At 33.8% G+C, this 26,603-nt stretch overlaps 1 protein-coding gene across 1 annotated transcript in view; it reads right to left on the bottom strand.

Annotated features, from left to right (window-relative positions):
* Positions 1 to 26,603, bottom strand: part of GRIK2 (glutamate ionotropic receptor kainate type subunit 2) — a 354,252-nt gene that overhangs the window by 116,713 nt on the left and 210,936 nt on the right. Inside the window, exon 11 of the mRNA XM_062489908.1 lies at positions 16,584 to 16,807. Within this exon, the coding sequence (XP_062345892.1) occupies positions 16,584 to 16,807 (224 nt within the window). The remainder of the gene's footprint in view (positions 1 to 16,583; positions 16,808 to 26,603) is intronic.

The raw sequence follows: 26,603 nt of genomic DNA, 5'->3' as shown, positions 1-26,603 counted from the left end.
TCAGGAATTATTAACAGGGAAGTAGGGAAAAACTTACCTAATTGTCACTTACTATAGTAAAATAAATATTCAGGTGCATATTCTGAACCAACTTAGATGACAGTTGCAGCTTTTTTTTCATAATGGTCATGATGCCAGTAACATTCATAGAGGCCCAAATTCAAGGCCATATTTTTCACCATTGCTTCAAATACTAACTCAAGAAACTCAGGAGAAAATTTTAACCTATGTGTATTCACCTCACTTAAATATCTTTTTCAACTTAAGTGCATTTCATGTTTGTTAGTTTATATATTCAAATGGACCTTAATGGAAATATTTTCCATGATCTTTGGGGATGCTCTAATAGACCTCCAGTCTAGAGTAAAATTTTTCAAATCTATGCATTGACCTGTGGATTTATCTGATGCACAAAGAATTTTCACAACAAACACTGTAAACAAGTTACTGAAATGCACAGAACATGAAATAAAATGACATTACACACCACCATCTATGAAGCAGATTTACTATTTTACTAAAATTTTCACAATAGGGATGACGGTTATCATGGGAAATATTAACATGAGAAAATCAGAATGCATGCTATTTACCATACTGATGATTTTTTCCTCAACACTACTGCTCTCTGAAAAGAGATAATGAAAAGTTGCTACAAAAGCACACTCTGTTTCTGACTAGTATTACTACTAGCATTTCTTATGAAGATGCAAAAAAAGTAAAGTTGAAAAGTAACACAAAATTGAAATTGCCCACATGCTACTGAGAGAGTTTCTTTTTAACTTCCACCTCTTGCTTCACACGTGAAGCACTACCTCAGATGCATTTGTATATCTTATCACTATAGTTTTATTGCAAAGCACTAATTTTTTTATTGTAGCCTAAGAAAAGTTTCAGAGGTTAATTAACAATCTACAGGAATAAAATTAATTAAATTCTCTTTTTTGTTTTAAATTTCTTATTTTCAATTTGATTTTTTCAATTCTTTCATTTTCTGTATTCTGAAAAAGGGCAAAGAGTAAAGCATAATTTATCTTCTCCACATAATTCTCTCTTTGCTATAATTCCATAATTTCTCCTTTGTGTTCCTGTTTTCTAATTAAAAACTTTTACTGTTTTAAAAGGACTTATTTCATATAGCATAAATTACTTTTTTTTTTTTCTGCCTAGACTAAGGAATACTTGGATTTTTTACGTACAGTAAAACTGCACACATTTGAACCAAAATAATCTCTCTGTCACGTGGCAACAAAAAAATAATGCTCCTGTGTGTTATGAAGAGTGTAATGTTTAAAAAATGCCATGCCTGTGAATAACTAGTAAACACTTTGACATCCTGAAACTATAAAACAATATTTCCATTGTTTAAAAATAAAATGCACTTATTTGTTCTTAAATTTTAAATTCTTTTGCTTATATGTTAAATATTTGAATAATGCACCGCTTATTTTTGTTCCAAGAAGTACTCATTATATCCATTGCCTTTAAATTATTCCCGAATTAAGAATGACTCACTAAGCAACCATAAAATGATAGCAAAAATAATACAATTCTGGTAAGTTTAATATGTAAAATAACTTGACTCCTTCCAGGTAAATTCATTGATCTGCTCGTGGAGCCTAGACTGTCAGATCTAAATAAAAGTAATTTTAGCATGGATTCTCCTTTATATTCCCCAAAACAAACCTTCAAGAAGGTTTTAGTAAATCACAGAAGCTGAAGTCCTGATTTGGAACTCAGAAGTTACTGTCAAAGAAACTCAGCAAATCTGGTCTGATAACATTCAAAGGATATTCAAATATGTACAGTGTACATTAGCAAAATGTTAGCAGTAACTTAGATCAACTTTTTGAAAAAAACACACATTGATATTTAGCCCATGCTCTAACAAAAGAGTGAAAAAAAAGCTTTCATGCTTCCAGGGAAGAAATCGTATATGTTACATAAGAAATAACAGATGTGTGTAAACCTTAATGATTACATGTATCTTTACACATGATTACTTACTTTTGTATGAAGAATGTTATTCCCTGTATTTGTGATAGTCTAAACCTATCATGTACTATCACTGTCACACACTCCACTAGGCATTGTAATGTTCCCAGACTGAAAGGCTGGGTTGAGTTCTCAGAAACTACTTTACATAAATACTTATCAAGCTGACACGTCTTCAAAGATTGTATTTAGCCAGGTTTCTTATCTTAAGAAATCTCTGCATTCTACATAAAGTACAAGAGCTGCATTGCGTTCAGTCCTCATTTAACTATTTTTTTAATAAAAACACATACCAACCACTGCTTCTGAAGGATTACCTGTAATTCTTAAACTTCATGATACATTATCCTATATTTGCCCTTAAGCTGAAATGTGTTTTCTTAAGAAACCCAGTCTGCAAGTGTTTGGTGCAATTTAGCCCAACACTGTGCATCTCTCTATTAAAAGTTAAGTATGAGCCTTGCAAAGTTGCTCATACTGTTGACTGGCATGTGTGCAATAATAAGGGATTCATATCCACCACTGTTTAGAAGACCTTTAGAAGATCTTTGTTTATCTAAATAATTTTTTTTTATTATGGTTATACTGTATCTAGGAATAAGACCATAAATTTGTAATATAAAACAGTGACAGTCTATTCTATACTAGTAACATAAAGTAATAAATTAATAATTATTTCTCTTTAAGAGAATAAAATACAATATAAGAGAGAAAGGTACTTGGGAAATTCAAATACTCGTTCTTTTAAGAGCTAATTTCTTCAGCTTATTCAAGAGTTTGTAAAAAGTTGCAGGGAAGAGTTAGATACTCCAGAGGAGCCCCTATAGGCACATAATGAGATGTGAATCATATTTTTCAATGTAAAATATATGGATTTCTTAAAAAACATTTGGTCATTCAAAGGTTGTATATAAAAATCTGGCCTTTCTATTCAATTTGCAGCAACCTTCTTGTTTAACATTTAACATCACAGCAAAGGAAATATCCAGTTTAGTGTGCATAACAATTTACCGCTGCACTTCACCATACATTAAAAGTCACCCATCAGAATGACATGAATAAAAAAATATTATTACACTTGAGTCACCTCATAATAGGTTATCTGTTAATATAGACACACTGAAGGTGATTTTTATCTAGAGAATAAGCCAAAAAAATATTTTCAAGACCAACATGTATGTTTCCTTCTGCTTTTAAATTGTCAAAATAGAACATCCTTTAAATAAAAACAGTAAAATAACATCTTTAATTGTGATGTATTTGGGTCATGTGGATTATTTTGGAGCATTTATTTATAGGGAGTATTTTTTGCACTAAAATGTCACTTTGAGATTATGAAAGTTCTGTTGTCACAAATTAAGATCTGGAAAATTGTTATTTTATGGCTTGGTTCAGGGGATTTTGGTTGCCTTTTTTTGGTGTGTTGTTCTTTGGTTTTCCACCCACTCCAAAAAAAGAGAGCATAATATTTTTGTTTAATATTTGTACATAATATAAACATATAAATAATTGTTCATTTAAAGTGCTTGATTATTTTCTCATGAAAAATTTACCATAAATAGGAATACATCTATTCTATGAACTACCATGGTTATATCTGTATCAGTAAGTGTAGGGAGGGACTCAGACTTCAGCATGTGATCACCCATACAATTTATTTGTTAGGGCATTCCTGTTCACAGTTTTGGCCTATGCTGCACTCATATAATGCCCAGATAGGGTTTCAAGAGACAGCAGATCCTGGTAAGAACTGTGGGCGGGATAATTGGGATGATAGAGCATTTAATTATGTGGAACTTTCTGCCCCTCTGCAGCAGAAAGCAAGCCCTGAGCTCCAGCCCTTGCAATGTATAGACACAGACTTTAGAATGCACTGTGCCACTACCAAACCAGGGGGAGCTTGAATGCTGCAGGAACGTGACAGGACAATCATGAGCTAGAGACAGTTGGTTATACAAAGTGTTTCCTCCTTTCTGGTAATACTATTACAATTTTCAACTGTACGAATAATTGTATAAATATATCAGTTTCTGCTAATGAAACACAGACTTTCTTCAGGAATGACCACAGTTCAAGGAATTGAAACACAGGACACATTTTAAATTTGATAATAACTGCATCTGAGCTACAAGGGTTTTCTTCAGGGACCCTGCTGAGCTGCATCTCCATATCCCAATCACAGATAAATACTTTAAATTGTTTTGGGTTTTGAATTTTTTTGTTTGTTTTATTTGTTTGGGTTTTTTTTCATTATCTAGAAACCTTCATCTCACCTTCAAATAATAGCCGAGATATGAACTACCTATAATATATTCAGCTCAATATTAATGAAATACCAATATTTCTTTGATTGACAGCACTGATCAGGAGCTCACATCCTCACACAACCACCACCATGATTGCTCCTTCATAGAGCTATCAGTTAGCTGAAATTCACCCCTCCAGCCCTCTAATTTAATAAAACTCTGTCGGTGTACTAAGTACTTCAAGTCTTGCCTCAGCAGAGTATTTATTTTAGATTTTCTCCAAGAAACTTTGTTTCTAGATGTAGTATTTCAACAATATAGAGACTGGATCCAAACTGTTCCTGGGCATATTCAGCAACATTCTTTCCAACAGAAACAGACTATGCAAAGGCCTTTATCTTTCTTCTTTTCTGAGGAAGGTCAATTATACTAACTTTTTTATTACCAAGGACCACTCACGTGAATTCATTCTGGTTTTAACCCTGTCACTAGACTCAAAACATACTGCTTATAATACCACATGGCCTATCTGAATTTAATCTATTTTTTTTCCCTCTGACCAAACTGTCAAGACAAACATATGTGAGTAAAAGAACATTGGAGAGATTCAGCTGCTATAATACCAATGTCTCAGAGATTAAGGCCCTAGGGGCAACTTCTATGTTTCTGCAAAGGTAGCAAATGCACACACCTGTCCCATAACTGCAGACCTTTCCATCAAGTTTCAATACTTTCAAACACATTCTACATAAACCAATCTGAAATATATCTTTTCAGATTTTCTTTTTTTTTTTAATTTTTCCTGTTCCTTGTACCCACAGCTCTTCCCCAATAAAAAGACAAACTCAGAATTGATTTTAATGTCACTGCCATAGGATAACCTGTGTAGCTATTCCACCAGTGCCAGTCAAATCTCATGCAGACTACATGTGAGAATAGCCTTTAGGTAAAAATCAATACTTCTCTTTCAAAAACCTCCTCAAAATTTTCTTGCTTTGCAATATAAACAGCAGACTGAAATGTGCTCCTGCCTACATAGCCGAAAACCAATAACTGCTGAACCTAACTTCTTAAGAAATGTATTCATTTATCACTTCATTTTCTCCATAACTCATAGAATTTTGTTCCTATTTAACTATTTAAATTATTTAAATACTCCTTTGGAACTGTGAACTGTTTAAAGGAAGTATTTGGTGTTGGCTATGTAACAACATGACATCACTCTGCCCAATGATGCTCTAAAAGTTGTCATGTGTTACAGGAAAGCCCAATCAATCTTCCCCTACCACCTGGAAATCTTCACTGCTTTCACCTGTGGAGTCATTTAGATTTGTGCGTATTTGTCCATCATACTTACTGGTGTTTGCTTTTGTTCAGGCACAAATGACTGTACAGTGCAGAAGGCAGGATGATGAGGAAGGTATTATGAACATTAAAAATCCCCATCGACCTTTAGGCTGAAGTCAGAACTGAGCTTCTTGCAGCAGCTGGGCAGAAAGTTACAAGATGCCTCTGGTATGCATCTACCTAGTAATTTTATCCAATTACAGTTACATTTGAAGCAAGGTGAAAATTCCTTTCATTGCTGTAAACGAAGGGCACACTGACCAGATTTTGACAAGTACTGACTCTCCTCTAACATGCCCATTTACAAGAGGAGAGCAAGAGAGAGCAAGAGAGAGAAGTGTGTGGAGGATAAATATGACAAATTTGAAGCCTTTTTCAGGTATTTTTACAAGTTGATGTTAAATTTGCCACACTCTTGTGAGCACAGCAAAGGAATGCAATGCAAAAAATTCTGCAGCCTGCTTCCATTTTTCTTCAGGGCAGGGCTCATTGGTTACATTGTGTCAGCCACAAAACCAGAGAATTTTCTAAGCAGTGGAATTTCTTCCAAAGGAACTGCCATTACACTAATAGCCTTCTGATTTTTCCCTCCAATATATCTACCAGGAAAATTTCTGCAGAATAAGAACTAATTGCTGTACTACCTGTTAGCTGAAAACTGTTTGATATCCTTTGTGATGGTTCTCTAGTACAGAACACTATAACTTTACTTCTACAAATTAAATAATTTAAAAAGAAAATAGGTATGCTGTTCTGTGGAAAGCTAGAACCATTTCTCCTAAGAAAGGACAAGAATATCTGGGAGAATGGAAAGAAATAGTATAACCTTCTTTTGCTATCTACCACTTCACTATTCACCCCATAAAAAGTTTTCCATGCAGCATTTCTGCCCCACATAGTTGAGGAAAGAAGAAAAAAAAATTGAAAGAGGCAGTAGATCTGCGTGGTTTGCTATCTTTAGTCTTCTGAAACTATATGAATTATTTCATCAAGCTGAAGTAGCATTGTCTTCATGTTTCTTTGTCATGGCTAGTAGCTATCTGCTGTAAATAGTTTAGGAAAATCCTAAATGGCAACACTATTCATTAAAAATTGCTTATATTTCAACTTGTCTCTGACATGCTGTAAGCATTATTAATGGCAGACTTTCTGATATCTTAAACCATTATAATTTCCTAATAAAATGATTGATATCCCTTAGCAGATGTGGGACTATTAACCATGGTGTTCAAAATTTTTAATATTGTTAAATAATTTTCCTGTAGGAAGGGTACCTTTGTTGCCTAAGACAAAATTTTTGATATGAATATAATAAATTACAAAAAGTAAACAAACAAAAAACCAACATAACAAAAAGGCCCCCACTATTCTTAAGCCTGAAAATGCATGACTGGATTTACACAAAAGCAATGTCATCATCATTTGAGTTAACATTGAGTGACTTCCATATACATAAAACAGAAATGCTCGAAGGACACATTACAGATTTCATTTCAGTACCAAAACTAGTTATCACATTTATTTTTTCAGACTGATTTCTGATCAAGCCCTGTCAGTGCTTAAATGACTAGTACTCTCTGATCAGTTAGAGGAAGAAGTCTTGCATAAGAAAGCTAAACTCGGACCAGCTAAATCAGAAAGATCCAGAGATAAATAATTCCTGTATATCTGTCTACAAGAACGTGTACAGAACAATCTTATTTTTCTCTAGATAGTGAATAAGACTTAAAGTCAAGAAATATTACCTTTTTATTTCCGTACTTTTTTTAAAGATATGCTTCTGGTCTGAAGTACTTTTAACCATGTCCTAAGTCTAATCATTTTTTCCTCCAAGAAAGAAATGCTCAATCTTTCAAAGAGATAAAGCTCTGTTAAGTTAATTTTAGTTTGGGGGTTTTCTTCTTCTCTTTGTTTCCCCTTCAATTTAGCTCTATTTAAAAATCTATTTCAATTTATTTCTCAGAATATAATGGATAATTATGACTGAGAGAAAAGCAATTTAGAATATTTGGGTTCAGCTCAATTTGCAAAATCTAAATTACTTGTGGTTCTGAAGACAGAAACCTATGTGTATTAAAACAAACAAACAAACAAAAGAAAAATCAAACCAAACCAAAACAAAACACCAAAAATACCTTAGATTCTAACAGGCAAATTCCATTACTCCAAATAATTGCAAAATTGACTATTCAGTTACAAATGTCTAAAAGCACTTGAGAATTGCATCTGCATTTTTAACTCTATGTAACAGTACAAGGTCTATTTTAGAGAATAAAGGAGTAAAATTCATAAAATACCTTTGTTACCCAAGTTTTTCTATCCTTCAAGTAATCCTGAAACTAAATAATCCAACAGAGAACGCTGAAATTCTATCCTACATAAATTGCTATTTCATTCCACTGAACATCTGTTCCTAGAATTTTCTACAAGGTTAATAACCATCATATCATCTTGGCTTTTCTTCCAATGGTTTACCTCTCCCTCTTAATTTAGATTAAACAAAGAAATGTATTGCATATGGACCCAATATATTTAGCAAAAATATAATGATCTTTTTTTATATGTTTGGCTTATTTAACATAAAAAGTGTTTTTCAATCCTTCAGCCATTTTTTGCTCAATATTATTTTATTTTTCTGGGTCCTCCAGAAGAAGGATATATAGAAACCATGACTCCTAACATTCAAATTCCATCTCTTCACCATAACCTCTACTTTTATATGAGGAGACCTTTTATTTTTAGTCAAGTGTTCCAAGCGGGATGCATACATGATATTATTTAAACGAATAAAATGTCTCCTACATCAGTTTTCTGTTTTGACTTTGGGGGGGAAATAAAACAAACAAACCAAAACAACAACAAACCAAACCAACCAACCAAACAAAATACCACCCAACAGTACAGCTGCTGGTTGAATTAATTTTCTAATATATCAGGCACTCTGTAAATTCAGACACTGTTGCTAATGGAAAAGGAATCAGTCAATCAGCTAACTTGCACATTTACAAATTACCACTCACACCCAATTACTAACAAAATCTTTTGAAAACTCTGTGGTACCTTCTTGGATTCTTTACTCTATTTCCATGCCAGTAGATCCTTGTGTTCTGCTCCCTAGGTTGGGGAGCTACATATCTCATTAGAATGAGGTTTTGCATATCTCACACGAAAACTTCTGCTATGCATTATGGTAAGAGTTACAGTTTCCTTCTCCCCACAAATACTATACGTGCCAGAGTAAAACACATGAAATAAACCAAACCTAAATTAAAGCAAATAAACCTTCTGTCCCCTAACTCCAAAAACCTAAGAGGAGCTGCCCTTTCTCAAAAGGATGGCTTTAGTTTTAAAAACATTCAGCCTCATGTATAGAGGAATATCTGCTTTCTCCTTAGTCCCATTTAATGTTCCATGCTATCATCTGCTAAATAATTATACAAAGTGCCAAGTCTAAACTTGTGTTTTCTTGCCACATATAGAGGAAGAAAATTCTGACAAAACAGAATTAAATGATCCAATTTCAAAAAAATCTGAATGCGCAGTAGATTTTCTGAAGACTCGAGTTATTTTCAAGCAAACTACTTCATAAAAGCAGTCCAGTACATTCTTCCCATATACTATGTATGCTGGTAATTAGTAAGGGCTATTATGAATATGGATGAACCCCTGCACTGTAAAGAATCTTTAAACTAAATAAAATTATTCCTTGGACAGTTTTTACAAGGATGACAAGCATGGACTATGGCATTATTTGTTAATGGATGTTAGTACAGTACAGAGAAATTAACAAATCACTGCCCATGGTAGATATGAAATATTATTTTCTGTGATGTCATAGAACTCTTGACAAAACAGTCTTCAGATGCTGACTCACTTACAGGAATTGTTTATCCAGGACATTTGAAAACACAAAATTAGGTAGATGACATCTACTTTGCTTTCACGTAAAACCAATTAGCTAAAGACAGTTACTAGTTCTTATGAGAAATATCACTGTTTTGACTACAGAGATACTTTCAAAAACAATTTTCAGTGTATTTTAACTTGGACATAGAGTGTGCAAAAATAATGGCACAGGAAACTGGGTATGTAAACTGAATTATGAGTGTTTAAAAGAGGATTATGTGTGTCTGCAAAGAAGTGACAATACAGTGGGGCATAATATCTTCCAGCATCTCCCAGCTTGTTCCAAAGATGAAGGGAATGCAAATGTAATTATTAAACTGTCAAAGGCGGTTAGAAAGAATGATTTAGATAAAAACTAAATGGCATTCAGACAGATGTCTAGCAATGAACTCTGTGAAACACAATGAATCAAACAGAACAGTTCTAGTCAGTCAAAAATCAAAACAGAAGGCCACCAAGTACACTCATAATTTCATCAGTTATTCACCAATGAAAAGTTAGAAGATTTTACTAATAAAGATAGTTTATCTAACTGAATCCTCTCCAAGAGCTTTAGTGAGGCTAAAGGGCTTGAGATCTTAAGATTCAAGGTACTGTTGAGATTCAAAAGTATATTTAGTTTCCTGACATGTTTGGGCAGTGAAATACTCAGTGAAATATGTAAATGAGAACTGAAACAAAGAAGAGATCACAGAATGAAAAGTAGCTCAACATGACTTTTGAAACAACTTTGCATAAATATCCTCAGATTCTATGCAAAACTGCATAGCAATGTTCTATCATTATGGAGAAGAAATATATGTTTTAAAATATGTAATTTTAAAATATGCAACTTCCTCTACATAGGAAGTCATAAAAGTAAAGTCAAAATGGGTACTTAAGTAAGTGAGAATGAAGAGATAGAGTTGCTGGTAGTAAAAGACACAAAATTCCTTAAGTATGAACAGAGTTACCATTCACCATAGCCATTAAAAATACCTAGGTTCTTGGATAATTAGTAATGAAGTGCAGAGCCTTGCAATGTCTTCCAGAAAAATGAGAAAAAAAAGTAACAGAAAGGATGGCGTTTCTAGGCTATCTTCAATTCTAGACAACATTATTAAGATACTTCTATACTCTTCATTAACAAACAAATAAAATCTGACTAGGGTAATCTACAAAGGAACAAGAATTAATGTAAAACAGACTGGTGCAGCAGCTGGACAAAAAATGCATATTACAAGGTGCTTTCCTTGAGGCAGAAGTCACCAAACCTACAACTTTCCTAAAATACCTACCCCATGAGAGGTGGGGAAAAAAAAATTTCTTGACATAGGAATCCAGAATTGACTGTTTTCAAGGGAATACATTTTTCTTCTTCAACATGCACATAGAGATTTTGCCAGTGGGGAGTACTATATTTTCTGTTGGACTGCTAAATTAGTTGGTTATGATTTTTTCAGCCAGCCTCAGCCATTTCAGTTATTTTGCTGGCAGCAGTTTCTTCATTGTCTTTGATCCACAGCAAGTAGTAGCCAGGATTTCAGATTGATCTACCACCAGTATAGCAAGGATTTAGAGAACTGGGGATTTTTAACCTTAAAATGTAAGGATGATATGTATGTTAAGAAGTTTAAAAGATAAGTTTTTTTCTTACTGTAACCTCTAACATTATTATAATAGAGGTTATTATGTAGATACTGTGCTTGTAGTTAGATTCATAGACCTCGTAGAAGTCTTGTCTCTTCTTCAACAGCTGAAGGAGATTGGAAGAATTCAGAAGTGGTTCAAGCAATCCTTGATGGGTTAGGATGAGGAGTCCATATTGAGTTGCTTATTTATAAACTATGAATTTCATAAACTAACATCAAATTTCTTCTGGAGGAGTCAGAGAGATCAAAACATTTTTCCAAGTTTCAAAATGCAAAGTGAGAGATTTTTGCTTAACTCATTGCTGTACATGTCCTTTTCTAAGCCGTATATCCTCATTCAAAACATTGAGGTTTTATGGCACTGATTGTGATCTAAATTATAACTTCTCATAATAATTACACAACCTAGATGGTGACTATGAGAAGGAATTACAATACTAGATTTTTTACATTTTTATATAGAAAAGAGGCAGATCACCAGATCTGTGTGCTAGCCACATAAAATAACTTAATTACTCAAATACTGTTATTAATTATAGATTTATATGAACATAAATGGCATACAGCACAGTAAACTCTTTAACCAATTTAAAGCATACTTAGAAGTATCTGAAGAGCTCCATAGTAACTGGAAAAGTAGCTTCCTCTCATTCCCTCATTCATTCCTTTCCATCAAGGTAGTTTTCAGGAAGTAGTTTCAAAATCAATCAGACAAAGTTAAGGACATAAATCATCTGATCAAAAATATAAAATAAAAATGAAGACTGATGAGATGTATAAGGATATATGCATGCACTCTAGAGAGACTTAATGCCCAAGCATCTGTTACAGTCTGAAGCAGCAGGCTATTCCTAAGATTCTTCACAGAGAAAAGATTAAGATAAATGTGTGGAGACTTTTTAAAACCTGTCTTATATAATTATGTTTTATTTCAGCTGGTAAGAGAAGAATATAATTTGTTGATGAGGCAACTTTCATTGTGCTCTAATCAGTGCTTACGAGGAAATGAAAAAATTGGTGATAACAAATGCTTTGGCAGCTGGAAGCAGTATAAGGGCTTGACTTAGAAGATGTAGAAAAGCATAATTCCAAAGGGAGGATAAGGCAGGAAGTCCTAGCATAAAAACTGCGTCACAAGGAAAGGCAAATAAGCCCTTTAAAATGACAACCCATGATTCAAAATTAGCAATTATGGCAGTGAGTACAGTTCAATGTATATTTACACAACATTTATTGATACTTAAGACAGCTCAGTGCAAGAAGCACAAGAGCTGAATAGAGGACAATTTTACCCAGGATAGCTCATCTGCTTCACATCTCCTCTGTATAAGTGAAGCACCTTACTGAAGCAGCTGTATCTCTTCCACTTTTGAAAATATGCCACTTAAGAGTAAGCTTCTTTATGACAGATATGTCCACAGCAAAAAAACCTTACTACACAGAGAAATGTATCAGTGTTCAGGGAGTAACTTGAAATCTGGTAAATTAGGCATAAAATTATTTGATAAAAATATTTAAGGAATTTAGTCTCCAATCTGTGTTTTCAGAAAAGATACAAACAGACATGGATGCTTAAAATTATGCATAATAGGCTCAAAAATACAATATAATTATAAGAAAATCCAGCTGAAGATTAATTTTGAAAGTAATTTGTAGGAAAACCTATGTAAATAAAACACATCAAGCATTTTTCAAAGCTTGAAACTGGATTTCTTCATACTGCCTACATAGAAAGGGAAGAATCCTCCAGTAACCAACATATAAGATTTTGCAGGCCAAAAATAGGAAGCATTTTTTTCTTGTATGCACAGTGATGGAAAAGAAGGGACAATATGTGTCTGTGAAGTTGATATACAATACTGTGAGAAAACAGCATGTTGCTTAGAAATGGAACAACAGTTTGCAGCAACAGACAGAAATATAAAGAAATTCCACTAATTGAGATTTTTGATTATACAGATCAGAAGATGTTGTGTAATTGACAGAAGTCCAAAACACAGTTGGTGTGCTTTGCTGAGGTCTTAGTTTCCCTTCTAATAATTTCTAAACTGTGAATTTAACTAGTATTCTAAATCAAAGAAACTAGTAAAGGCAGAGGCAGAAACGTGTGGTATTGGAATGCAACAGAATTTCAGATGACACAAGACACTGCTAGCAGACACAAAAAGGCAATGCTATCTAGGGCCAGAAAGATCTGTTACTGCTGCCACAAGAGGAAAAAGTATTATATGAATTTCTCAGTTCACAGGAAATGTATAGGCTAAATGTCAAGCAGACTGGGTTTATGTATCAGTCATCAGTCTGTACAACAAAGCAAGGAACTTCCAGAGGCTAAGAGTCCAAAGTACTGAGATTCAACAACAGCAACAAACAAGATTGAGAGGTTCTTGTATCTCTGGAGAAAGCACAGTCAAAGGATGACAATTAAAGAAAACACTGCGTACAACACACACAGGTTCATCCCACCCCCAATACAAAATCTGTCTGTTCAAAAGTAGAATTGTCTTTTTGGGGGTAGACCTACAAGAGAAAAAAAATTAGAAAAGCCCTCCAGCTAACATCAGTCTTTACTAGCTTGTTGTATTGTTGAGTGTGCAAAGATTACAGTTCTTTATATATGGTTCTCAAATTGGAAGGAAAATCTAATGCTCTTGCAAATTAAGGAAAGGACTGATAAAGATTTATGTTATATTTCTCTTTCTATGGAAATATTTTCAGAAATTCATTCTTAAAGATTCTTGAATCTTTTACTGATTTCTTCCTCTTTTCTTAAATATCACCACACCACTAATTAATGAGTGACATCCAAGTGGTACAATAGAAGGGCACTTTCCATTTTCAATGTATAAAGCTCTTATATGCCAACATCGTTTGGAAGACGTGGTGAAACAATAACATCACAAAACATTTGACACAAAAATGGGAGGTTTCAATTCTAAAATATTCTATACTGAACACTCAGATGAGCTGTAATTACAAAACATTATATCATAAAATACATACTAAGCACTGCTCCAAATAAAGGAAATGAAACACGAAATAATTATTATGAAACACTGGTAGTTAAACATCCATTATGGAAGGATTATTATGGAATAGAAATCTTCTTAATAAGAAATTCTGGGTAGAACATTAAACTAGAGGAATGCAGTCCAGGAGTATCACAACACCAGGACTGAAATATGCATCATCAGCTGTGCAATACCTAACCTACAATCTGTACTGAAAAAATGTACCATACTGCAAAGCCTTCTTCACTTCCATACTTTAAATTATCTCTCCTTACATGACATAAATTTTCTACATTGCATTTGCAAACAGGTCTTTAACTTTTAAATAAGGTTTATCTTTCTTTCTTTCTGCTTAGTGTTCAGCAGGAAATTCAGTTTTAATTTAGACCTGTTTCCTTTTATGACCAATAGTGTTAGCAAATACTATCATATACTATTAAGTCATTCTGCATTATGAATAAAATCTGTAGATTGTCTTACACAACCCTACATGTTTTATTTCTAAATGTGTTATCAATGTTTGATTTTACCAGTTAAGAAATATCAAACATCTCTAATTATGAAGGCTGGTATAAATTTATGTGTAAAAAAGATATCTTACAAAATTCTACAAAAACAAAACTTCTCTGGTCACTGTAAAACAGATTGTATATTGCTTTACAATGAAGATAATGCTGCCAATTACATAAGGAATTTATGATGTTCTTCACATAAACAGACAAGTGAAAAAAATGTCAGCATTATTGGTCTATTATCTGGTGTTTCTATATAAAAAAAAATATTCCTTCCTGTTCAGCTAGTGAGCTCAAGTGGCCAAATGGCTTACTTTAAAAAAAAAAAAAAAAAAAAAGGCTTCAGGAAAATCTATCTTTCCTAAAAACATGTTGAGGGCATATTTTCAAAGCATAAGTAGGAACTCAGCCATACAAGTTCTACTAACATTAGTGGGAGTAACCTGTCAAAAGCACTGTGCATCATGCTGAATATGTCCTTCAGCAATAACAGTAGGGTTAAAACTTTAAGACATATGCATAAATATTTTACATGAGGCATTTCACAAGATAACCGTTGTGATTTATTCTCATCTCTGCTTTCAGAGGTATTTCAGATATGAGAGGTATTCTCATGTCTGATTTCAGTTCTCAGGAACACCTCAGAAACTATTGTACTCTCTGGTTATGTAGTCCACTAAAATATAGAGGTCTTTCAAGAATCTTTGAACATAACTCTGGCTCTTTAAAGCAGACTTTTCAAAAAGGTACACAGTAAAGTCTTTCATTACAAAATATCTTTCACTGTTATCTGTATTACTTCAATACCACATGTACTTTATCTACAGGTGCTAAATTACTTTTAAACTTGTTTCTAAAAATATTGCTTCTCCCTAATATAGGAATGATACAACTCCTCCAAAATGAAACAGAGAGTATAAAAGACAGATGGAGAATCCTGATACTAAATACTGCACAATAGAAAAAGAAATATATGAAGATTCTACTGTGAACCACAGCAAGAAATCATGGAAATCTCAGAACTGAAGTAAGATTTCATTATCAACCCCATCTTATGAAAGAGATAAAAGCCAATATAGTTTATATACATTTGAGTAAAAATAATAATAATAATAAAAAAAAAACTTGCAATTCACTACAAGGGGAAAAGAGATTACATACACTGTTCTGAACTTTTTCTTTTGTTGTCCTGACAAAAGCCAAAGCTACATGTAAGTCTGTATTTATGTGAGCATCTGAGCTCAGCCCTAATAAGTTAAGAAGGAAAAGGTAAAAATATTGGGATTTCTTGACAAAAGATACTTTTCTGCTCATTGGGTTGAAAAAGTGAGCCCTATATATCAAATTAATTTATAATGCAAGATTTGATGTATTGAGTTCCTCAATTCCAAAAGATTGACTAAGCTTCCAAAAACATTCCACTCAGAGACTTTAAATTCTGTGAAGTATCTCAGGGATTTCAACTAGCACAAAATTGAAAAATAAATATTTTTAACCTACTTCAACAATACTAATCTACACAAACTTTTTTCAACTGGTAGAGGCCCAGTTTATACATCTAGAATTAGTGCGGGGAGCTAAATACTCAAACTGAGATTGAGCATCACAGCATAAAAACAAATCAGGGTAACAAAATAAAACATCCAAGCCCTGTGTTTCTAAATTCAGACTTATTGGGAAAAGCTATTCTAAAAACTTTGTAGTGTCTATATTTTTAAATAACATAAGAAATCTAGTTAGCATACTCAAGACTGACGGGAATAGTATGGCAGTGGAGAATATTAATAGTGAGAACCCTTATCATTATTCTTCTTTAAATCATGAAGTTTAAATATAAGAGTACGAAAGTAAGAAAAGTTTTGTGACTTTTGACAATTATTAGTAAGAAAAAAATGGTAACAATTGCCAAAAAAATCACAAAAGTTGACATGTTACCTGGCTATGACAAAGAGCACACAACTGACACCCAAGTAAGCCAGCAGAATATACATCCAGATATCAGGGGAGAGAGGATTCAGGAAGGAGAAGACGCCCGGGTTTGTACCATTGGGCTTGCGGTACAAAATACTTATTCCAAGAGTCATAAAGGGCTTGGAAAAGTCGATGACCTTCTCACGAACATAGGTAATTGCCAATGGTGCAACTGCAAGGTCAGCTTTCTGTTAACACAAATACAAAAAGAGAAAAAGGCCGTAAGTCAGAAGAAACAGGCTGAAGCAGACAATTAGATTATGCAAAACACAAACTTTGTATGGAGAATGTTTGCTCTCGTACTAGATTTCCTGAAATTTAAATCTCTCTTCTCCCTATAAGGTAACAGATTTATTCTACTTCCTCTTTATTAAACTGAAATAGTATTTAGAAAAAACTAAAATGTACTAGTACAGGGATACAAGTGAAGAAAAATATTGCATCTTGAAGAAAACATGAACATCCATTATCACATATTTTAAAACATTATTAATTAATTACTCATTTCAACATATGTCTTCCCCTTGTCACTCCTTCACTGTGCTCTTTAGAAGCAAATATATTTGGGAAGCAGATGTGAATATGCTAGTACAAGTGCAGGGCAGTTCTTCACATTTTAGGCTAAAAATGGTACAAAATGAAGACCAGTATAAAATTGAAAGTGCTACACGTGCAAGGTTGGTGAGGATATTCTAACAAAGTACAACCGTCCTTACTCATTTGTGGGAACCACTACAGAGCTTGCAGACAGTTATTAATCAATTGGACTATTTAAAATTAAATCATCAATTGAACGCATTTTGTCAATTAACATTTAGTTTTAGTTATTATAGGGGTAATTCATGTGAGATTAGTAAATGGTCTATGGTATTCTTTTAATCAAAACTTAATGGAAATCTGAGTGACAAAAAATCTAGAGAGTCAACTTCTTAATCTCTGCCAATAGCAAACACTCCTATGCATGTATGTCTATGTGTTGTGTACATATACACATAAAAGAGGAAAGAGGAAAGTTCAGAGTAAGAAACTTTGCAGTACAATATCTGGTAAGCTGTAAACTATGAATTCCTTATAAACCATATGTAAATATAGGTACATAATGACAGAAATGTTATAGCTACCATGGAATACTGTTACCCAAGAGATATGTCTAAGTAACATAGCTGCAAATGATACCATTTTAAGATTCACAGTTGTAAGATAGAGTGATATGATTCCAAATAAAATAAATTCATACACCAATGTACTTTTTGTTCATTTGGTATTGTGTATACTGTGCAACACTCAAAATCCCATGCAATGTAGCATTTCAGTGTTCCCTTTAATTTTTATTTTTTCACCTTAAACAGTGTCCTTCTATGACCTATTTTTGTTATGAGCATTTATATAATTAGATCTACTGTAGTCAGTTATAATGTGAAACTCTGTTGGCACTGCTCATTTTATTTGGTAAGGGTTCACTGGTCAAAAAAATAACATGCACTTTATTTCCATTGGTATTAAGAACTTCTAGATATTAATCAAAACAGCAAGGCTTAATTCCACAGTGGATGACTTTTTATGGATTGCATGTTATTGATGATATTCCAGCTGATGTAGAAAGAAAATGGTAAAGTAAGAAACTAAAACTAATTTGAATTAAAAGTTATAGGTCAACAGGTAGAAGTTTGCAAAACATAGCAACCCAAGCCATTAGTTTGTGAGGCAAATAGCAGATGTTAACCTATGAGTCTGAAGGCAACGGACTAAAAAATGTCAGAAGAGGTAGCTTCCAGATATGATAAATTTGATCTTTTGGAAAGCTATTTGTAGATTTGAATTTTGGTCTTATTACATTAATAGAACTTTAATAAATAACAAATGCTTTATTTTAAAAAATACCACAGAAAATCCAACCCTTGGTCATTAGATGGAAACAAAACCGTATACAAATAAATAGAGGTTGTAACTATCTCTAGTGGAGCCAAGTTGCAGATGAAATTAGAAAAATAACCGATCAAGGAATAATATATCTCATATGAAGGAATAGATCAGATATCCCAACCTGAGAGAACAGGCAAAAAAAAAATATATATATGTAACTTGACATCTCAATAATCTCTTCAGAGCCGAGTAACTCTGTTACAATATTCTTGAACTAGAATATCATAAGAAAAATTAAACATCTGAAAAAAAGAAAAAAACAAACAAAACACAAAACAAACAAACAAACAAACAGAGTCTTTAATAACTGAGGAAATTACTAACTTAAAATGTGATGCTATCACATGAAACTTTTGTTAATATCTTTTATTGCCGAAATAGTCAAATCTACTGGCAATTCTTCCATTCTGAAAAAAGCATTATTTGTAGTGTATGAGACAGTAGGGGCCAAGTTTCCAGAAGTACAGTACTAGTTTCTCCTGTGTTCAGCTATAATGAAAATATTCAAGGAAGAAAATCCCCTTGAGTTTACTTCTATGGATTGATAGGGGAGGAATGGTGTAAAATTAGTGTATTATCAGTCAACATTTAACAACATTTACAAATTAGTATATCTTAAAATGGCATTTTTATAAGTTCCATTAAAAAGAATATTTGTCTCACTTGACAGTGATCGATGATTCCAGTTTCTATAATGAATGTATGCATGATTCTATTCTTTAAATGAATCAAAAGATATATCAGAAAGATATATCTATCTGAAAACACAATCCATAATAACACTTACTCTTTCTTGAGATGAAAGAATTTTTTTATGATAACGTCCAAGGATTGGTGGCATAAGTAAGCTAGTTGCTACAAAGAAAACTTCTGCACCTAATGAAGGTTACAGTAGTGATTAGAAACAGTCTGACAAAGACATTCCAACACAAGGCATGGTCCTGAGCAAAATGGAGGAGTTGCACAGCCTACTGTACCGTGTGCTAGAGCACTGCACTGCAGATAAAAAGGTGTGGTTGAGAGTCCTCTCCCTTCCTGCCCCACACCACCCCATGGAATTCAGGAGCCCCTGACAAGCCTGGACCAAAACAGCTGAGCAGTGAACTAAGTAGCACCCTTGATCATAACAGTAAGGCAGTAAAGCACCCCTTGAAAGTACCAGAAACACATCCATGATGCAGGTAGGAACAACCCTGACCGTAACACCCATCTGACCAAGGTGGGGACAAAGGATAAGCATGCACACATGTATAAACCTCCCTGTCTTGCAACCATGTGCAGTTGTAGGGTGCTCATTCACCAACAACTCAAGGTATCTGATTTATTTCAGAAGTGCCTAAGGCAGGCTAAAGTCACCCTCTGCTTCTTCACTTACATTTAACTTCCAAGCAGCTTGTTCACTGACTATTTTACATAAAGCACTATTCAAAGGAAAAAAGGAAGGACTTTTTTTTTTCATTTGTACATTTGAAATTTGGTACATAACCTCTAAGAAGAGAGATTTTAAAATTATACTGAATTCAATCTATGCTTGCAGCTACAAATAGCTTCACCAAGAAATCTGCACATTAATGTTGAGTAGCATATGGCCATAGGATTCACAGAAAACTGGTATTTGCAGAAATTGGTGCTTTTTCTGTTAAAATTAACTCTATAAAACCTGGAGAAACAACCTCAATAATTCTGGGGGAAATAGAATTTTGAAAGGATTTCATAGCTTCTATTAATAACACCAGGGAAAGGACAAACAAATGTGGATTGAATTTTCTTTTGCCGATAATTTTCTGAAAAGATTTTGTCTCACCTATTTTGTTCAAAAGAATGAAGAATTTAAATACAATCTAGACACAAAAACAATAATGGCTAATGGCTATTTTTTAATTAGGCTAAAATTACACAATATTCCACCACAATAATTGCGTTTTTTAACCAATGTAAATGCAGTCTTCGGGTAAGAATTTTGGTCCTAATATTTTGCATTGATTTAGCAACCACTAATGTTTATACTAAAAATGCAAAGGGAATCATACACTATTGATTCTCAGTTGTTTATTCAGTCAATCGGTACAATCATATTGTAATTGCATAATGTACACAAAACTACATATACACTGAAAAGACATTTAAATAATTTTACTTCTCTACAGGTAGCAATACACTTATTGCCTGTAACTATTCTTGAAAATAAAGGAACTTGCCTTTTTTTTTAAAGAAAAAACTTTATAAAGCTTTTGTTTAATCCACTATGTTTTATCAGCCTAAGATCCTAAGTCAATATGTAAACTTCTTCAGCGACCCCAAATTTTTGAGACTGTTAACCTGAGTTGAATTTTAGTAACATTTCCTTTGGAGAAAATCCATCCCCAAGATAAAAGAGGAAGGCTAAAGCTCAGCTTCAATTCTTTAATCCTGTCTAACACACTCTTAATGCACACAGACCTTATGCATTATTCCTGTTCACAGAAGAGCATTTCCCTGCCACTGCTTTGAAAAGATAAGATCTGTAATTTGCTTTTAAGCTTACAGTCAATCCTAAACTGCCTTGTTCATGCTGCTACATTATAGAAAATTTTATGCCCCACAAGAAATTTTTGGTCTTGTCGCAAGATCTTCATTTCCTTTGAAACCACTAGGAACTTATTAGGGCTTTATTGCTATTTTTATTTTAACTAGCCACTTACATTAGTTTGACAGAAATTGGTTCTCTACTGCCTTTCACAGGATCATAGTACCATCCAAGTGGAGAGAGATCAGGAGGTCTTTAGTGCAATTTTCTGTTCAAAGCATCTACCTGGATGAGACCTGTTTGCTCTGCACTTTACCCAGACAGTGTTGAAAACCTCCAAGAAAGGTGACTGATGACATGATATTTCCGGATAAGCCAGTCCACTGCTTGTCTATCCACATAGTGGAAAAGTTTCTACAGACAAGCAGAGGAGCAGGCTTCTTAGAGAGGCTGTACAATTTCCACCCTCGGAGGTTTTCAGTTTATGCTTGCTGCCTTTTCTCTTCCTGCCAGGCTCCTCTGTGAAAAGCCCAGATGAAGCTTCTTGATAACCTCCCCACAGAAGGAAATCTGCTACTAAAAACTGTTGCCATTTCCAAATGTGAGTAACATACCATAAAGTAAAAAAAAAAAAAAAAAAAATCCAGATTTGATAGCTGAATTTAGATGTCATAACTTCTTATTCATGGGATCATGATTGATATAATTTAAACTTAATTTCTAACAATATCCCAGATAGATGGAACAGTAGCAGTTGCTACTTTATTAACATAATAAGGTACTTCAACATAAGAAAGTGGCATATGATGAAAGTTTCAATAAATACTGGCTCAGCTAACTCATGTTTGCAACTGCTGAGATTCTTCTCAGTATTTGCTTGGCAACAAAATTCACTGGAAGACAGGTGGTTTACTCAGATTCATTTCATTGACAGTAATATTACACAGTGGTTGCATTTCTTTAGACCCTCCTGTGTCAGCATGTCTAATTCTTTTCTTGGCAAAGCCTTGAACAGCAGTGGTAATTGATGTTTTTTTCACATACTCTCCCGTTAGAGAGGATCCTTATCTAGAAATCAACAGGATCATTTACCTAAAGGTAGATTTCTTTTTTAAAGGCAAAAATTTTTGTAGTGGAAATTTGCATTCTGTCCACTACCATAGAAACAATTTTTCACATTAATTCAACTAGACAAAAATTGAATGTATGGAATGCATAGAATATTTCCTTCAGTGGCTTTTAAATAGGATAAAGCATATATTTTGATCAATATAGCATTATCTAAAACTAACTGTTGGTATTGTTTTCTGTTTGCTCCTTTGTTATTACATGAATGTTTAATCAAGGAAAAACGATAGTACTAAACCAGCAGGAATGCTCTAATTAGTTAATTTACATTATTTCTTCTTACTCAGGGTTATGCTAGTCAATTCTCACTTGCCTATGCTAAAATGGGTAAGATTTAATAGCTGAATAGATGTAATATGAGTACTCATTGAAAATAGATATGGTTTCTGTCTGTTGATTTATAATACACTTTCACTAAAACATTTTCAGTCTAAACTTCAGTCTAATCAACAGGTAAGCAAATTGTATGTAAAAGGATTAGAAGGCAGTAGACCATGAAACTATATGTAGCAGGAAGATGGGTGGCTATTCATTTCAACAGTAAAAAAACCTCTTATCACTTCATTTCAGGAATTTTGAACAAAGATTTCTTCTAATTGTTAGAAGAGCGGGATTCACATACCCCCAGAAAGAGGAAATTGTCAAAAACATTTACAAGACTGTGTGATACTCAGAATTCAGGAAAGGGAAAATCCCCCATTAAGGAAAAAAAAAATTAAAATGAGAGTAGTAACAGAAAAATGTTTCAGTTCTTCTTTGCTGTTTTACACACCCTTTCTAATATTGTATTTTTGTACTAGAGATGTTTACCAAACATTCAGATTATTAGACACCATGTTGCAGCACACTTTCTTGAAATAAAGTGCACAGGTAACATTGATTCCTTTTGTAGCTTACATTTTTATTGTTGTACTTTCCAGATTTACTGCAACTTCCTTTTTTTCCAGTTTTTTTTCCCAGTTGCTAACAAGTTGTCACCTAAAATTTCAGTTACTTCACTCAGGACAAAAAAAAAAATCCTACATGTTTTAATTTTGGCATAATTTCTGTTCTCAGATTGATGGGGCTTTATCAAATTGCTTCAGTGAACTCATGTCATCACACAATGAAGTTTGACGTGTCAAATTTGACTTAATCCCATTTTTTTGTATTACTTTGTCATCTGCAATTTTTCACAAGGGAATCAAAATTATTAATAACATTTTTGCACATCATTTGGATGGAAGTAGACCACTGCAGGATATGCCACCTCTTATTGATTAACTATACTCAATTAACACTTTTTTGAAATCTAGAATTCCATCATCTTAATTAATTATTGGAATAAAATTTATTAATATGGACAAAATCAACCTCCTGTGCACTCATCCCCCTCACCTGCATTTTCATGCAGGCATCACAATGCACACTCTGAAATTCTCAATTAATCATTAGATTCCAGGGTATTAAACTTAATTAAAATTGATCATTATTATAGATAACAACAAAAAGGTCAGAAAAATCTATCAAATATCAAATAAAAAACAGAAACGGTTTTATATTGTGTATATTCTCAAAACCTTATCTCATACCATGTTTTACATTCCCCATAATTATTTAAAAAGAATACCAATATAGTAAAAAACTATATTTCAAAAATATTGTCACAAATCTAAAGAAGAGAAATATGAGCAGTATTTTTATGCACTAGATCCTAATTTAGTTCTGTTCTGCACAGAGTATATATACGCTAGCTCATTTGAAAAACTTGTTACATTTATGCAAATTGACTAAAGCTTGTCCACGCTCTAGGCATTAAGTACTAAAGACACCAGGACAAACTTATTAACAATCAGCTTTATTGAAAAAAAAAAAAAAAACGTGAATCCTAGGGATGACATCTGTGGTGGCTGAGTTACAAGGTTTCTGATGTTTATAAGATGAACTCTATGAAAAAGCTTAAAATGTCACTACTGATATAATTTATTCCTTATTTAAATGAAGTTTTGCTTCATTCTAGAAGACTAGGGTGAACAGAGGAGTGCAAATAATGAATAAGAACATACGCTATAACAAGCTAAAAAAATTGATCTGCAAGACATGCAGATGCAGACAAATTGCAGTCTAACTACTGTCCAGTTAGTGCATGGAGAGTTAACTAACATTATCTATTTTACTAGAACCTCATGAAGTTCAACAAGGTCAAGCACAAGGTCCTGCATCTTGGTCAGGGCAGTCCCAAGCACAACTACAGGCTGGGCAGAGAGTGGATTATGAAGAGCCCTGATGAGAAGGGCTTCGGAGGTGTTTGTGGACCAACACCTCGATGCAATGTGTGCTTGAAAGGTAACCCGTAAGGCCAACTGCATCCTGAGCTGCATCTGTAGGAGTGTGACCAGCAGGAGAGTGAGGCGATTCTGCCCCTCTGCTCTTGTGAGCACCCCAGCTGGAGAATTGCGTCCAGCTCTGGGGCCTGAGCCTGGTCAAAAAAGACTTGTTGGAACAAGTTGAGTGGAGAGCCAGTAAATTGATCAGAGAGTTGAAGTAACTCTCCTACGTAGACAAGCAGGGGGGACAGAGTGGAGCTGTTCAGACTGCAGAAGAGAAGGCTCCGGGGAGACCTTACAGAACCTTCCACTACCTCAAGGGGGCTACAAGAGGGCTGGAGAGGAGCTCGTATAAGGGTACGTAGTGACAGGACAAGGGAGAATGACCTTAAAATGAAGGAGGGTAGGTGAGGATTAGCTATTAGGAAGAAGTTCTTTACTTTGAGGGTGGTGAGGCACTGGAACAAGTTGCCCAGAGAAGCTGTGGATTACCCATCCATGGAGGTGTTCTAGGCTAGGTTGGATGGGGCTCTGAGAAACCTGTCTTAGTGGAAGGTTCCCTGCCACTGGCAGAGGGTTTAGAACTTGATAGTCTTTAAGGATTGCTTCCAGCCTAAATCTTCCACAATTACCTGATCTTTACTGAATTATTACATTGTTAATCCATGATGTCTACTTATATCTTGATGAGACAAGTCCAGGCCCAAGGGTCCAGGCCCAAGCTGGTACAAGAGAAACAGCAATATACTGGAATGAATACAGCAAAGAGCTATGGAGATTACTCAAATGGTGTAGTACCTGCCATATGAGGACAGACTCGGGAGAACTGTGACCACTTAGTTTGGAGAAGGCACAGTGAGATCTGCTGAATGAATAAAAATAACTGAAGTGAAATGGGAAGCAAAGAGGATTGATCCAGAATCTTCTCAGTGGTACCTAGTGAAAGAGCTAACAGGCAGAAACTGAAATGCAGGAAAAATGATTTAAAGATATAAACCCCACCTTTTTATTTTAGGTGTATTCAAACACTGGAGCAAGGTGTCCAAAGAAGATATGAAGTCTCCATCCCTAGGAACAGTCATAGAAAATGAGATAGAAAATGATGAGGCCATATCTAGGATCAGGTTTTGATCTCAACAATTATTTAATTCTGTAGTGTAAGTAATTTCTCTTTCCAATTCTTTAAACCAATCTCTGTAACATGATTGCAGTTTTATTTCTATTCTGGCTGCAAAGAAAGTTTGCAACTAGTGACACTAGGTTTAGCATATAGTCTCCTGGTTTCCCAATAATATTACAGTGGTCCCATGTTAAGCTACAAGTAGCAGATTAAAAATATTAAATCCTTTTTACAGGTATGAAGACAGCGAGAAATTGCTCCAATATCTAAACTTCTACTGCTCCTTCAGAAAAATTCCAATAGCAACAGAATTGCTCCAGAAAAGAGCGATGATGTGGTTCTGTGGCGGCTTTTCCTAACTGAACTCTCTTTTTTTGTTATTACACTGTAGCAATAATGTAAGTATATATCATACCTTGTTTTTTGCTTTTATATTTTGGAATTATGAATTAATACAATATTTCGGTAGACTTCTTGAGGGCCAGAAGGATCACTTTCAACCTAGCTTGAAGATCATATGACATGGGAGTGATGGTCTGAATGCTGCACATGATATTTGAAATAGCTCAATTAGTTTTCTATCCAGAAAAACTAAGTTTAAATACTAATAAAGAAAATAATTTGCCATGAAATTCAAGAGTGACTTCAGATAAATTTCTGCCAAGACACTTATTTTAGAATAAATGTAGCATTCTTTACAATACTGATCCACATAACAAAAAAAAAACCTAGCAAAATACAAATATTATTTTCAGTAACAATCTATTTTCATTTTTTCCACTCTATAAATGAATCATCCAGTAACAGATTTAGAATACATTTCTAAAGTAGAGAAAGAACCCTTCAAGTTTAATATTTTTTGTTTTTTGAAACTTGTCTTTATAGCCTTAATAGGAAATAATAATGATGAATAAAAAGGAAATAATCATATATGCTACATTACATGATTTTTATAAATAAAAAAATATCTCAGTATGTCTTTTTTAATCCAATATCCTGAA

This window comes from Cinclus cinclus, chromosome 3 (assembly GCF_963662255.1).
Source record: "Cinclus cinclus chromosome 3, bCinCin1.1, whole genome shotgun sequence".
In the NCBI taxonomy this organism is placed as follows: domain Eukaryota; kingdom Metazoa; phylum Chordata; class Aves; order Passeriformes; family Cinclidae; genus Cinclus; species Cinclus cinclus.
Note: the sequence above shows the minus strand (reverse complement) of the source record. Positions and strands in the feature narration are given on the sequence as shown.